This window comes from Anopheles nili, chromosome 2 (assembly GCF_943737925.1).
Source record: "Anopheles nili chromosome 2, idAnoNiliSN_F5_01, whole genome shotgun sequence".
In the NCBI taxonomy this organism is placed as follows: domain Eukaryota; kingdom Metazoa; phylum Arthropoda; class Insecta; order Diptera; family Culicidae; genus Anopheles; species Anopheles nili.
Window position 1 is genome coordinate 66,644,182 of NC_071291.1, and position 16,277 is coordinate 66,660,458.

Below are 16,277 nucleotides of genomic sequence, written 5' to 3' on the forward strand. Positions count from 1 at the left end.
AATAACACCAGAGATATAAGAAATATTCGAATGGTGCCGATGGACATGGCGTGTTTCTGGTATATCACAGAGCTGGAAAAGGATGTATTATCCTTGTTGGTAATTGGTATACCAAAATCGAAAAAAACGCTGAATTGAGGTAAGTGCCATGAAGTAGAACAATTTTTACTAGTACACTATATTCAGCTTACATTTTATTATCAAGAAAAAAAAAAGAAACAAAATTAAGATAAAAACAAAATTGGTCCAGCCCGGGGATTTGCTGTCTCCAAAGTAGCGTGGTGTGTCCCCCGAATATGATGATCATTAAACACCATTCCGTCCGCTGCCCGCAGACGCACGTTCGGATGCTTTTCGCCGGAAGTTTTCCGCGATATATCGCCAATATTTCCCGCGGATCTTGTCGTGCTGATTGGCCATCGACTCGCACAGGTCCTGCACCTTCTGATGGTACTGCTCGGCCTCACCTTCGTTCCCACCAGTGCCGACCAGCTCGAAGTACTGCTCCTCGTACAGATCGACCAGGAACGCCAACAGATACGGTGACCGAATACCGTCATTGTACAGTGCCTCGCAAAACTCCACGACCACCGGGAACTGGGCCAGCTTGCCCGTGCCCTGCTGCAACAGCCCTCGCAGGAAGTTCCAGGGGCTTTCATTGTTTTTGATAAGTCCGACGCGTGTAATCACGTAGTTGACCTCGCGCTCCAACACCTCAGGTGTGAAGCCGTTGTGCTTAAGTACGAAGAATCGCTCGTTCCAGGCCGAGTTATTGCGCATATCCTCCGAAATGAGCCGATCAACGTACTGCAGCTCATCTTCGAAAAGGCTAGAGGGGGGAAAAAGATGAAGCAATAATTAAAAGACGACGTACAGCCCAGGGCACAAACCGGGTATGCCCGGTATAAGGCAAAGAAAGGGAGGAAATGCCCTTTGAAGCAATGAGCCACCATACAGTTATACTCATGATGAGTTTACCATACGGCTATACCGTCTTGCAAGATAAAAACGTTCAACGATGCATTGTTATCATTTAACAATTCAAAAGTAGCTGGCACTATTTGTGTCACGTAGTCGGCGCAAAGTAAACAGGTAATTGCAGCATCTGCTATTACTTGTGCCCACCCACAGTAACGTACTTGTAATTTTTTATGACCCACTGACGGTGCTGCCAGGCGTGATAGTTCTTCGCGTCCATATCGAGAATGGTTTCCGTCAGTACCAGCTCGCTCGATGGATCATCAAGCCATTCGACGATGACGCGCCGATGATGCCAAACTTGATAGTTTTTCGGATTGTCTGCTATCACACGCCCGATGTACGACAGCTCCTCATAAAGGTCGGCATTGAGCGCTTTCAGTATGTCGCGGCGATACTGCCACACGGTGTAATTGGCGGCGTTCAGCTTGGCCGCATCTTTCGTCAACTCAAGGGCGCGCTGGGACTTTTCCTGGCGTGAAATGACCGCTCGAAGGTAACCAAACACGTCGTTAACTGAGAGGCATAAGGAAAGCGAGTGGGAGAATAAATGGTTAATTGAACAATCGACGGAAACACTTCCTACCCACTCACATCTTTCACTGTACTGAATCATCACGACCGGATTCTCGCCATCGTCCTGGGGTAACGGGTCAAGATCGGACCACTCCGGTCGTTGGGAATACAAGGCCCAATCATCAGAGAAATCCTCATCGGAACTGTTACCGTCTGCCATGGTACCGAGGGCTAGGAACGTACGTTAATCGTCACAACTTTATGAACGGTGTTAGGAAAATGCGGCAGTATTTAAATCACAATCAGTGGCCGGGAGATTCACAGAGAAAAATATTTTGATCTGACACAAGGTGACATCACCAAGGTTTATGCAATAATTCGATCGCTAATTTGCCAATTATTGATGCTCTTTTTATAATGTGCATACAGTCATAAAGTGTCAGAAAATATAGCATCTTATAATCTAAAATTTACTTGATTTTAATTTACTTGTAAATTAGTAATATTCGCAAAACGATTGTATATATCTGCGCATTTTGACAACTGCTTCAATGCAATGCGCCAACAAAGCGACGTCAGCCATAGTTCAGTGGTGAGAAAACGCGTGACAGATTGTGGTGTGAGTGCACTCGTTTAGGTGAGTAGGAAGCTCATTTCAAGCAGCTTCAGCCGCAGTGAGTGCAAAAGAGTCAGCTAGCGAATGCATTTCCAACCCAAAATCATACGACCTGCGGACAATACGTCAAAAAACAAAAAAATACTTCATACGTCAAAAAACCGTTCCATCGTTCGGAAGTGGTGAAGGAATTTTGCGAAAATATCGCTCGCCAGAACGCAGGTGGTCGTTTTCAAACGGGACAGGATTGCGTATGTTAAAACCCAGCAAATTCCAACAGAAAGTGGGTGGTAATTCGTCGCGCCAGCACCGGTACCGTGCGTGACGCGATCGTGTCGTAGTCCAGCAAAAGGGAAGCGCGAATTTGGTGCTTCGCTTCTTCCGTCTCGGATCGACGTATGATTCACGCGTGACCGTAGAGAAATTTCACGCGCTTTCAACGCTCGCACAAAGTGTGGAATCGGCAGTGCATTGTGGGTGAACGTAAAGAAGGCATTAAAGTGTGGTGTGGCTGTAGTGTGGTAGCGCTTTTCTTCTCCCGTGCCAAAGGGTGGTAGCCTGTACGCGAGGGTGAGATTCGAGTGTGCTTCAGTCAATCGACACGTTGCCATCGTTCGACGGCGGGATATTTTGGGTTTCTCCCTCCCGAAAAGGAATAAAGCCTTTGCAAATCCCCCGCACACGTGAACCACAAGCGGGATCCGTGCCCGACCGTATCGTTATGAGCCCACGAGTGCTGTGAAATCGAGTGAAAAGTTCAAAATACAGGGAAAAAGCGGAAAAGTGAAAAATTTGCGTGTGCCCCTCCCCCTCTACCGGCGGGTTTGTGTGGCATTGTTTTGTGGCAATCAAAGATAACCTCATCAAACGTGCCGGAAGTGAAGACGCGAAAGAAAGATTGGATCACGATGAATTTCTACAAGCAGAAACTGCTGCACCCGGCGCAGCTAAAAAAGCTCAGCGATCACAAGTACTCCTGCTCCAACATCAGCCTGATGGATCCGTTCCTGCAACCGTGGTGGTGTTGGCTTGTCTCGAAGGTGCCACTGTGGCTAGCACCCAACCTCATCACAATAGTCGGGCTGATCATCAACATCATCACAACGCTAACTCTGATCTCGTAAGTCTCCGTCACCGCGGGAGGAACCATGCTTTAGTTACGAGTTATCGGATGTTTTTTCATCCACAATGTAGAACAGTCCATCTCCCCAGTTTGTAACCAAATAAGCATTCAAAAGCGAAGCGAATCTAATGAGCGTGGCCCGTGGCGCAGTGTGATGAAGGGTGCAGGGCGCAATTATGTAATTCTGCGACGTGTTAGGGCGCTAAAGCTATGGCGCAGGGGGTGCGGCGGAAAAGTGGTCGCGAAAAAGGGTGGCCGGGCCCGCGCGGTCGGCGTAAAATGAAGTACACTTATCCGAGGAAGACGGCGGGCGTGCTCATTTTTAGCACCGTCACGGTTCAAACACGGGTGGACTCTTGAGTTTTTAGCTGTCTTCTTGTCTTGTTTTCTTCGTCTTTGGCGCAGCATTGCGATGGTTTCGCGTTTGTTTTTTGTTCAATATTTGCCCCTGCCCGCCTGACGAACATTACTTCCGGTAAAGGTGCACAGTTCAAGTGCACCTGGGAAAGTTTTGCTTTTGTGCCGATTTTGTGCGTCATTTAAGTAGAGGAAGCGAGAAAACAAAACACTTTCAAACAAATATTTCCCCGGTGCGTGCATTCCGCAAGGGTCCAATCACGTTTCCAAGGAAACGCCGCTTATGGTGTTTGTGCGTGAGCAGGAAAGCGAAAAGCGTGTGCGCGCGTGTGTGAGCGATGAAGGCTCGACCAAGCAAAAAAAAATTACGCGAATGCAACAAGCCGCCACCGGCAATAACGGGGGGAAAGTTGAAATGGATGAGTTTCAGGTTGGCGGTTGATTGATTCTCCCGAGGTTCAATGGTAACCGTTTGGGTAAATTTTCACTTTCGCAGGTCGCTTTTGGAACGTGAGTCATGTACACGTCGATGTTGATCATATGTTGCTCCCTAGTATGATCAGCTGACCATGCTTCTTCCGGGGTTCGAACGGGGATTCGTTTATCGTTTAATTAGAGTAAAGTTGTGATGCTTTTATGCGTTTAAATTTGTCCCGTTTTTAAAGCAGCAGCTTGAAGTGATTGAACAAACAACCCCAACTGTTGTGATTTATGGGATATAACATTCATTTTTGATTGTTTGAGGAGTTTATAGCAAAGGTTCAAATAGCTCATTCTACCTCGAAAAATCGCTTAGCGAAAGGTTCAATAATGTGTTGTAATTATATACGTTGCAAGCATTATTAAGTAAGAATTTTAAGGAAGAGTTAGATGAACTGGTTAAATAAAACAATGTCTAATGAATTTAATCTATGTTTTGTCATGTTCTAATGATCGATCTATTTACTTGTCAAACTCACTATACCAAGTTTTGAGAGTTTTATCAAGCCGCAAATTCCATTTAAATGCAATGATCAGTATACAAAAAAAAAACTACGAAGCACCTTGTCAGTTTCCGAAGCAAGTCTATCTTATCAGAGCGAGATAAAAAGAGTCTTCTTCATCAACTGTACACCCTTTGTGTAAAGATGAAACGTGCACATTTACGATAACTACCCCACACTGCACCGTGCCGTGTAGTTAATTGAAACCAGCGAAACGCCGTGATTTATTGCATCCTCTAACTCGCTGCACTTCATTCCCAATCAAGCATATTATTAATGCATAATTCTTGTCCTTTCTTTTCCCTCAGGTACAGCCCAACTGGCCGCGAGGAACCCCCGAGATGGGCATCGGCTTTGTGCGGTTTGGGGCTTTTCATTTACCAGAGCTTGGACGCGATCGACGGGAAACAGGCTCGCCGTACTAATTCGTCATCACCGCTGGGTGAGCTGTTCGATCACGGTTGCGATTCAATTTCGACCGTCTTCGTCGCTCTCTCAGCGTGCATCTCGGTTCAGCTCGGGTATTATCCTAGCTGGATGTTCTTCCAGTGTTTCTGCGCCATGACGCTGTTCTACTGCGCACACTGGCAAACGTACGTGTCCGGTACGTTGCGTTTCGGCAGGATCGACGTTACCGAGGCTCAGTGCACGATCATCGGTATTCACATGATATCGGCCATCTTTGGACCGTCAATCTGGATGACCAAAGTAAGTCCTAAAGCCCATTGCGGTCGTTTTTCCGACAGATAACGTTCCTTTTCAGCTAGCGTCAGGTCGATTTCCTCGACACAAAAGGATGACAACGTGGCCTTCATTGAAAGAGAGTCCTTCTGAAGGGCACGCGATCGCCCGAAAGGAGGCCCGGCACTCGTCGGTCCCCCTTGATTGATTGAACCTTGAATCACCGGTCGCGTTTTTTTCTCGTTCCGCACACTCTGGTTGAATGTGATATCACACAAATTGCACCTACACTTTATTAGCAACAATTGGTCCACCGTGTCGCGGGCACAAGGGCTCGACGAATGGTTTGTTCACGTGCCATATGAAATCGCGGTGTGTGCGCTGTGTTCTTGGCTCTTACCCTTTCGAGTGTGTGTTTTTCTTTCTTTCTACATAATCTGAGCCAATTTCGGAACACACTGTAACCCTGCCCAGAAGCTGGGCGAAGGCTAGGTGCACTCTTTCGCGATCAGAAACGAGCACAGTGCATTGTGCTGTTGGAAGATGGTGCAATGTGCGTGGCTTTTTTTTGCGTATTTCCTCGCAATATGCATATGCGCACACGGTTGAACAATCATCACTCCCGATCGCTCTCTTTCCCGCCGATAATGCGCGCAGGCATGGCGTGATGTTGTTATGCGTACTTTTGCTTTGCCCCACCTCTTTTTTTTTATTTGCTGGCCAACGCCATTGGGCAACGTGCGCAGTTCTTGCGCGTGGTCGAAACGCATCGTATCATCGGGCCGTGCGTGTACAAAGTACGGTTTACTTGCGAACGCGTGCACGTACACAAGCTTGAGTGTGCGTCCGCGTGGCAGCCAGTGGTGGATTCGTGCTTTCGTGCAAGAAAGCGAAGATTGACGGTCGGTTATCGTTCTGCGGCGTTTGTCGATGGACGAGATACGATAAGGAAGCTGGACGGCTTTGGCCATCAGCGGGAGTGGCTAATTTGGGGTGGCCTAGCGTTAAGGGCGCTTTCGTATGTTTACAACGACAGCTACAAGCGCCACACCTACTGCAATCGAGTGGCGACATTCTTATCAACGAATTATCGAAGTCCGCAATTGTTCTGCGGATCCTTTCGATTTGGTGCCGATTTTTTCACGACTTGTTCGATAGGCAATAGGGTTTGTTTCTTGGGAAAACCCTTAACGAATAAAACAACGTTTGAAGATATGATTTTGATGCTAGGGGTATGTGAACCTCAATATTGTACACGCTTAAGCAACTCGCAGAGCATTTTCTAATCGAATCATTGAAGCATGATTCGCAGCAAATGTTGGAAGAATTTGGTATCATTACCAGACACGATTGCCATTTGGTTTATCGGCATTATAAATCTTATCGTCATTGATTATGGAATCAAAAGTATTAAAGTTTGATTAGAAAGACATGGTTAAATTTATATGTCTAATAATGTTAAAGCATAGTTGCAATATTACATAAATTGCACTCATTTCATAGCCTTTCATAATATTGACATTAGTTTAAAAGTAAGCATTTTTTTTATTTTGAAAACGAAGAATGTTGCAATGGTAGCATTACAATACAGAGGAATGTTATCACAACACCGTTCGATGCCAGATCGCCGTAAATAACTGCATTAGTTTCAGCATATTTTTTCACCAAAATTGGCAAAATGTGGTTTGCAAAAAAAATTACATAAAGCAGCGCACCCAATCCCAGTGAAGGAAATGATTTCTGAAAAGTAACAGCCACTCAACATACACATTTCCACCTCAACAACTAATCGTACTGTTCTCTAATCACAAATACGAATACAAGTATTATCCTTGCTTGTTCCATTGGCAACGATCCTCTCGAAAGATCGAAAGATGATAGCAATTAAATTATCCTGCATTAATTCCTTAAATTTCGCTTTCTCTTCTTCCATATTTCTTTCCCATTCTTACCTTTTGGGCCTCCTGGTGAACCTTGCCCTTGTGCTGTTGGTTTGCTCGAACAAAAAATGAATACCCCAAAACACTGTTTAATGTGACAAAAAAAACCCCAGATCTTCGGAAAGTTCGAGATGTGGAACTCGATGGCCATCATGACCATCCTGTGCGGTGGCTGGTCAGTGCTGCAGTTCTTGCAGGTGATCCAGGCCGGCGGGGTCGGCAAAAACGGATCCACGGTCGCCGTAAGTGCAGAATCTCTTCATTCAAACCAACACCCCTTAACCCCCAAAACCACCCTCTCTATCTACGTTCAAATACTTCCGTCATTATCTTCCCTCCCCAAAAAAATACCACTTTCTTTCTTACTCATACCTCAACCGCCTTCCAATTCCTTCTCGGTTACGCGAAGGTGAACCGATCCCTCAGCAGCAAATTTCAATTTCAATCAGCAGCAGCTGCTTTCTGCTGGGCTTCGTTTTATTACGATTTTTCTTTTGGTTAAACGCTTCGCCTGGGAAACGTTTCTCAATCCCGGAAGCCTCATCGTGTGTGAGCTTTTCCTCATTGAAAATGAGATGAAACAAACCACAAAAAAAAATCTTATCCCTATGACTGAACACCTCCCGACAATACAAACCACCTGTCTGTTTTCTCCCGACCAAGACGAGAAAAAAAAACAATCAAACATGATCCACAATGATCGCGTTGCGAGTTTACAATTAGCATGAGAGTCGCGTTGAATGTGTGTGTGCTGTTTGCTGTGTGTTGTAACTTCTCGTGCTCTGACGCATGCATGGGATTTTCCTCGGGAAATGGGCCAAGAAGTGTTGGAAAAACAGATCGGCCGTCTCTCCGTCGTCCTGCGGTGTAGCATGCCCTTATCCTTTCGCCTGCCTGCCTGCCTGCCCGTCTTATGTGTCTGTATGTTGTGTGTAATGTAACTCTCTAGCGCATCGTGGGACGGAAGGCTCCGTGTGTGATAATTGCTCCACCTAATCAACAATATATCAATTTATGTATGTTATGTAACGTTTGTTTGAAATTATATTTTTTTCCAGTGCTGGTTTAATCCTTCATATAAAAAAAATGGCGATCGTGTTTTATCCTTTGTAATGATTACCATTTTTTTCCCCTTTTGTTTTCCTTTTTTTCTTCTCTCTTTCTCTCTCTCTCTCTCTCTTTCTCTCTCTGGCTCTGCCCATTGTCTGCCCTTTTTGGTTGCGTCACCGCGGGTTGTGATTTTTCACACGCCCCCTCTCCCACCCCCTGTCCTGCCCTCGTCGCTATACAGATACCACTGCTCGGTGGCAGCTCGAACTTCATCATGTGCGCAATCTTTACCTTCGGCTTCGTGCAGATGATCGTCACCTTCCTGCAGACGTTCCGGGTTGGCGGCGTGGGGAAAAACGGCTCAACCGTCGCTGTAAGCGTCCCTTTTAGCGCTCTCGTGTCCCATCTCCACCCCATCGTAGATCCCTAAGCAAGTGAAAAATTAAACCCCCTCCCGCCTTTCCATAACCCCCCTTCACCTCACTCCTGCCAACTGGGGGAGGTGGGATCCTTTTCGTCCTGCCGCTGTATGAACCATTCGCTACCGTCACCTTCAAATTAACTAACTTTTAGAAGGTGTTTTTTTTTATTTCTTGCTTTGAGATATTTTTACTTTATTCCCTTCCCCATTACCTAACTAACTCGTGCTAACAAACCGCCACCCACTGGCGCACTAACGAGAGTGATGGACCTCTTGAATCATATTTTTAGTGTGGGAGAAACTGTAGTTACAAATTAGCGTGATGGTATATCTGGTTTCCCCATGTGCAGCAATTTCACTCGTCGTGTCCTTTTGCATCGAATTCATTCAACGGAATATATTTCTCTGGGTAGGTGGGGATATATTTTGTGGTTTTTTTTCGCCGTGCAAAGAAAGGATACTTTACTCTGCGTTGAATCTTCTCCGTTTCGCAATCCTCCTTCCGTTTTCCCGGTTTGTTCGTTCGTGAGGAAAAGTTCGCTATCGGCTACTTTTACACGTGAATGCACTATATTTCTTTCCATAACATGCTCACATGATGTTCCAGCGTGTGTATGTTGTTAATTTATTAAATGTTACTTAATCACAATGTGTTTTTCTCTCTTTTCTCTTTTATTTTTTCGTTCTCTTTTTTCTCTAATTTTACTTATTTCTTTTATCACTGTTTTTGGCTTCCTTTTAACCGCTCTCAATTCGATCTTCCTGTTTCTCGCTCTTTCTCTTCTCTTCTTTGCCGTTTTTGGGTTTTTGCTTAAAATTAAACCAACCTAAAATTAAAACCCTTCACCCGCCCTGCTCAACTTCTCTCAAATTGGATACTTAAAACACCTAACCTCAACAACACGCCCGCGGGCTCGATTTATGTGAATTCTTTCCTACGCCGATCCTGCGATGATCGCCACAACTTTTACCCACCACCCCCCCACCCCACAACCAACTCTACTCGCCAAACCAACCGCTACCTAGCTACCGTTAATGGGGGGCATGGACATAAAAACGATCCCGCTCTACTTTGCCGTGTTTGTGTTCGGGCTGCTCGCGTATCAGAACTCGGCCGTTATCTTTACCGGTGGCGTGGGCAAGAACGGATCCACCGTCGCTGTAAGGCCACTAATCTATGTGTGTGTGTGCGTGTGCGTGTGTGTGTTTGTTTAATGTCCTTGCAGTATCCTTTATGCTTACCCACGTGTCTGGTCGATTGATGTTTTTTTTAGCAGTAGTAATTTGTGGTTCCTATCTAATAAAATGTCCCTCGCTCGTGTTCGGTGTCTGTTAATGTGTGCTATCATACGCTAGATTAGGTGAAATTGTCGATCCGGCGCTCCGCCTGCCTGATTTAACGCTCCTGCTACTAATGATCGTTCGTCCTCTGTGTTGAGTGTATGGCTATAATCGTCGCACAGAATTTTCCCCACATTATTCTCTATCTCTATGACCCTTTCAAATTGCTGTGCTAAATTCAGACTAGTTTGTTACACTGGAAATTATGGCATTAAACGGGGACACACAAAGGGATCGCTTGTGATTTTTTTAAATTTTGATAGATTTTTCTCTATAGCTACGTGTCAATCCTAAATTATTACCGTACGGATATTTGCCGTATTTAACAATTCAGCCTTGAGTATGATTTAGTATCAAAATAAACAGAAATCAAACGTGCTCTTATCATGACCCTCACGAAACCGTTTGATAATAGTAAACCTTTGTTACCGTACATTTCTCGCGCTCGTGGCACTTACGACGTCGATCGTTACTCAATTTGGCTAAAATAAATCAATTACTCTCTGACCCCTTGCCAATCAAGATGAACGACGGATGGCGATACGGCGGAAACAGGCGCTCGCTGCAAGTCCTGCGAAAACAGAAACGGTTGACAATTAACTGCTATCCAGTTGATGAAATTTCAAGCAAATAACACACTACCTTTGGCGGTTTGGACAGATTTTTTTTAACGATTGGCTTTAAAACTTACCCAGGGATAAACTATAACCAAAGAGTCTACTAAATATACTAAATTAAAGATAACTCCAACACGCTCGGTCGGAATTTGGGAGATAAGGTAAAGACTACATAAAAGGACGAGACGCACACTTCGCACTGGTTTTTGATCCAAATGATTGATAAACCGACAGGAAAGGGAAGACTAAAACCAAGTGACCAAGACTTTTCGGACGGGCTTAAGATATATAAAATATTCTATTTGATTTCGGAATTGGCATTAACTTCAAACGTTTAAACACCTATCCTTCTTATCGGTTATCTCCTCAATGAGTTGCTCACATCATTTAATTCAATAAGCATTCAAATCAAACTCACATGCGCTGTACAATTGGCATATAATCACCAGTTTAATAACTTAAAATATCAGCTCATTATTTGTTTTAGCAAAAAAAAAGAATCCTTGATCATTGGTAAATATGAAGCGCTTCGTTAAAATGTAAACGTTTCGATATAAATCACTGTTGGATAAACAAAACGTTCGTTACAATGTAAATAACATTATTGCAGGCGATCGTTCTGCTTTACCTCATGACTTCATGCCTGTTGTTTTAAAATTTTTGCTAGAACAAAATTTCATTCCAACATCAATTAACGACATCATCTGCATAACGCAACGCATATTAAACCGATAGAAAACGCATTTTTCCCGTTCCATCTAGCCTCATTTTACTCCCTGCTAACTCCCTTTCTATTGCAAGCAAATACGCACCTCTAGCCCGTGTGTGTGTGTCTGTATTGCTCGTCCTTTCCTTCACTCTTGTCCCTTCGTCATTCACCGATGGTGGGGTTTGCGCTTTCCCGCTCGACTAATGATGTTTTTTTCTTATTCACCGCCCTCCTTCCCTTCCTGGGAAAACCTGCTTCTCCCTCACGGCGGGGTCCCTTTAACGCACTTTTGCGAATCGTCCCGGTATCTGGTGCGAATCCGTTCCATCAGGGCACAAGCGTGCTGTCTCCTATCATCCCGTTCCTGTTTGTTGTCCTGCCTGCGTACGTGATTTCGCAGAAGTCCACCGATCAAATCTACGAAAACCATCCGGCTCTGTACATTCTGGCGTTTGGTATGATCACGGCTAAGGTGACGAACCGGCTGGTGGTAAGTGGCGGTGTGGATTTTCCTTTCAAAATTAGCCAGTAGAAGATCCTTCGTTTAATCACCATCGATCGGATCGAATCCTTCAATTTTAGGTCGCGCATATGACGAAGAGCGAGATGGAGTACTTCGATCTGGGACTGATCGGACCAATGTGTCTGTTCCTGAACCAATACTTCAACAGCTTCCTGCCAGAGTACTACGTGCTGTGGTTCTGTCTGCTCTGGTGCACCTTCGATCTGATACGCTACTGCGGGCAGGTGAGCTATCATTCGATTCACTGCAAATCTCATGTCATCCACTGTAATGTCAAACGCCTTGTTTGTTTGCTTTTTGCAGGTTTGCCTGGAAATTTGCGACTATCTGAAGATCGAGCTGTTCCGCATACCCTACCCACCGAAACCGGTCATGACATCACAAGGTACGAACCCTCCTCATCACCACCACCACAACCATCACAGTCACGATAGCAAAAACGGTACGCATAATGCTGCCAATAACAGCAGCCAGCAGCACCAGCACCAAACGTCGCAGCAACAGCAGCAGCAACAATCGCTCAACAAAAAGCAAACCCGAGCTAGCAGCAGAAAGCACACGCACCAGTGAGCAAGGACCTTTGCAGCAGCAACAGCAGCAAGGGGGGAAGCGTGTGTGAGCGGGTGTATGTGCGGGCGCGTGTGTGTATGTGTGCGAATGTATGTATGTCGGGGGTGGAGCGAACAATGCGTTTTGGGATCGATCAGATCCAGAAGTAAGAAATAGGAGAGGAGGGAGGGGAATGGGGGTCTTGGAAACACAATGAGATGGAACCAGCTTTATCACTGTTAAACTCGCAACAAGAAAAGTGAAGGATAAACGATGGATTGACACAACCCTTTCAATCCGCTCTTCCGTAGGCCTGTTCGTCGGATTTCCAATTTCCCTCGTTTTTGTTTTCTCTCTCTCTCTCTCGCGGTCATGGTATTCTAATATTACCAACTACAAGCCGCCGGAGGGGGTTCGTGCTCCCCCTCCCAACTCCCTGCCGGCTCTTTAAGCACACCAATGAGCGATAAACATTTAATCCTTGTAGTAGCAATAACAGCGAACGATATAATAACCAATCCTGTGTGCGGCACCGTGTTACCTCGAGGGTCGCGTATTACAGAAAGTATTTCACATTTCTTCCCAGTGTCACACAATCACGGTCCGTCAGCTCGATTTACCGCCATCCTCGACTTTTTTCGTAACTTTTCTTCTCCATTTTTTTGTTTGTTTTACACTTGATCCTCGTGTCTCGTTCTAACGTTAATGTTGTTGCTTTTTTTCCTATGTGTTTTTGTTTTTATGTTTGTAAACTTATACGTGTTTTCTTCCTTGTTCACTTCGATGTGTCCCGAAGCAGTGCGTAAAATATCGTGTTAAATAAGTGTATGAAATTAGAATGGCGTGTGGAAGGAGAAACGTAAGCATCTGCTACCAGCTAGTAGCAGCAGAAATTGAACATTTTTCAAACGTTACATCAGGATGATTAGGAGGAGCAAATAAAAACTTCAAAATTGCGTGAAGTTTAAAAGGTACATTGCGTGGATTCATTCGGCGAAGCCATCGGATCACGGTGTTGTGTTTGTTCGGTGAATTCTACCCATGTAATCGATCGCGAAACGTCCAAAACAGGCGCCTTATGCTCAAGCGACATCCGCAGAAGGGAAGGAATTAATGTTTAGTGTTTTGTTTCCTAATTTATCGCGAGTTTCATGCGTGGCGATCGCTTTACGCTCGAACCTTAGTACCACCGTCGGAATTTAAATGTAGGGACGACAGTTGAGAATAAGAGGAACATGTAAATGGTTGTGCGCAGGAACTTCAAATCAAGCAACAGGTAACAATATCCGTGTAGTGGCGGTTTACATCAGTAGCATAGATTGTATAAAACACAAACAAAAACAGGCTTATACCGTAGTAGACACAAGAAAGCAAACGTAGCTGATGGTTCAGGGCAACACGACACCTCCTGGTGCTCGTCGAAATGACAGAGTGTCGAAATGACAGAGTGCTAGCATTGTCAGGATATGCAGCATGTGTGAGAGGTTTAAACTGCGTTTATTTTGCCCTTCCCATCGATAGGAAGCACCTTTTTGAAGGTGCTTATGTAGCGACGCCAAAGGAAGATGAAAACCCACAAGTGAAAGGGAAACAAATGTTGGAAAAAGATAATCGAAAATCGAATGAAAATTAGTCAAACCAAACATCGAGCGTGGTTTTGCATTTTTTTGTTGCAAGAAAGTATTTCCAATATCTCGTTCGGAAACACCGGAGCCCGGGCACATGTTTTAGCAAATCTCACTTATCGTTCCCTATCCCACCGGTGGAGCAAGCTCCCGGGTGTTTCTGGTGCTTCATTGTTTGTTTGTTTCAGGACAAAAACTCGTCCTTCCTTCGTTGTCATAACACAGGCGTGTGTGAATTTGTGTTCTCTCTTTATATTTTGTCGTGCGAATGGCTAACCGCAAATGAGGGAACCACGTGTCGCAATCGTGTGCAATAGTTGTAACTTAGCTCTCCTTGGCGTTAACCGCTAAGCGTAACCGAAGGTTAGTAAATCGTACTAAACAAAAGACCTATCCTACCCGTTATGTTGTGTGGTTTCGATTGTGCGTGAACGGAATCGTCCTTTCGCGTGCCTTTGCGTGGTGTCGTTTTGTTTCGTGAGAATTATTCATGCATATTGTAACACTACCGCGGACATACTGGATAGCTTGCACATTTTCATCCCAATCGTTTCCGTTTTGTTTGCGCGCGGACGGAATAGGGGCTTGTTTTTACGCGATGTAAAAAAAACTTCTCTTTCCGGTTTTTTTGTTGTTGTATGTATTTCGTTGTAAGTAGTACCTTATTGGGCATGATTTATGTCACTCTCGAGAATGCCTACCCTACTAACAATCGTATTTGTCTTCGAGCCCATCTACGTTTCTAGTAGTTTTTTTTTTCTAACAAAATGTTCTTCTAAATTTGTGTAGTCCAATGTTCGTGTAGCTTTTTGTGTGTTTGTGTAATTCGTTCATTTATCTTCTCAACGGCGAGCAACAGGACGATGCAAGGGAAACAGCGTTAAACAACCGTCCTTCGTTCCTTACCTCGTTTCGTTTTCTGTGTGTGTGTTGTGCGTGTGTGTCTATTATTTATTTTAATTACCACCTTTAAACACAAGTTGAAGATACTGTCTTCCAAATCCGTACCAGCATTGTTTCATTCCACACCATTGTAGATTAGTTAGAGTTAGTTAAAGAAAACTCGTCCCTTTGGACCAAATATTGTAATTATTAATGCATCATTTTTTGTTGTTGTTATCGTTCCTTTCTTTTCCGTTTCCGGCCGGTAGAAGTGGATGAGCTCCAGCAGCAACAGCAACCGAACCTGAACAACAACGTACGCTCCTACCCAACGACACCGGTGCGCAATTTAACCGTCCCACTCGGCATGGGCAATCGCTCTGCTTCGGAGGACAGCTCCAGCCCGCGCGTTACACCCTCTTCTTCACCCCGGAAGCCACACCGTGTTTGAGCGCTTCCGGAAGTCACGGGGATGTAAAAATGGCGGTGCATCGATAGCACGCAGGAACCAGAAACACGTCTAGGTGATGGCGATAGATAGAATTAATTGTAACTTGCCACGGGTGGCCCACGTGGAGAGAGGGAGCGTGTGTGTTACGTCCACCGATTTATTCCATCGTCTCGGTGGTAGCTTGTTACCTTGTAAAATGTGCTGCAAATTGGTGCGACGATGCACGTGGTGTCTGTGTAACGATTATATAACCACCCAAGGCAGGTCCTGTAGGAGACTTTAGCTCATTAATGCTTGCTGCTGTTTCGCAAAACCCCAGAACCAAGCCGAAAACTAGACAAAAAAGACATTAGAAACATGAACCGCTGCCGCCGTATAACGAGGACGATGAGTACGAAAAACCCTTCGCGTAGGAAGGACGAAAAGGGGCCGGCGTACAGCGGCGCCATGATGCTGCTTAGCCGTGATACTAGTGTTTAAAAGTAGCAAAATCGAAATCGCCTGCATCACACATGCGCTTAGATGTAGCTAAGGTAGGGAAAAAGGGCACATCCATCACTGTTGTCCGGTGTTGTACTCCCATGGGAAGTACCGGTTTCCTTGGTGGCAGGTGATAAGATTGCATGCGTGGGTGTGTTCATCCGAGATAATGTAATAGACAATGCAATAAGCTAAGGCTAAGTCGGCGTGAAGTTACCGACCACAGGTGGTAAACGCCCAAATCCTGGGCAAAACATGGCGGGAAACATGGATTATAGAATTGTTTAGGAATATATTTATATAGCCGTTAGTTACAACATGAAAATATTGCCTATAGGATTTACGAATGAAGAACCGATACCCCGAATGCCGGATGCTGCGTGTGTGTGTGTTTGCGGACGGGGTTGTGAAATAAAGGAAAAACTCGCACGCTGA

At 45.0% G+C, this 16,277-nt stretch overlaps 2 protein-coding genes across 2 annotated transcripts; one reads left to right on the forward strand and one right to left on the reverse strand.

The window, feature by feature from the left end:
• Positions 1 to 216: 216 nt before the first annotated feature.
• LOC128720662 (protein farnesyltransferase/geranylgeranyltransferase type-1 subunit alpha) lies at positions 217 to 1,714 on the reverse strand. Its single transcript, XM_053814347.1, has 3 exons — positions 1,573 to 1,714; positions 1,140 to 1,494; positions 217 to 829 (listed from the first exon to the last, which is right to left on the reverse strand). Exons 1-3 carry the CDS (start codon positions 1,712 to 1,714, stop codon positions 307 to 309), a joined length of 1,020 nt encoding a protein of 339 aa, XP_053670322.1. The 3' UTR covers positions 217 to 306.
• Positions 1,715 to 3,018: 1,304 nt separating this feature from the next.
• Positions 3,019 to 16,265, forward strand: LOC128721733 (cholinephosphotransferase 1). Its single transcript, XM_053815514.1, has 7 exons — positions 3,019 to 3,230; positions 4,882 to 5,281; positions 9,692 to 9,826; positions 11,664 to 11,822; positions 11,915 to 12,079; positions 12,159 to 12,297; positions 15,181 to 16,265. Exons 1-7 carry the CDS (start codon positions 3,019 to 3,021, stop codon positions 15,360 to 15,362), a joined length of 1,392 nt encoding a protein of 463 aa, XP_053671489.1. The 3' UTR covers positions 15,363 to 16,265.
• Positions 16,266 to 16,277: the final 12 nt, after the last annotated feature.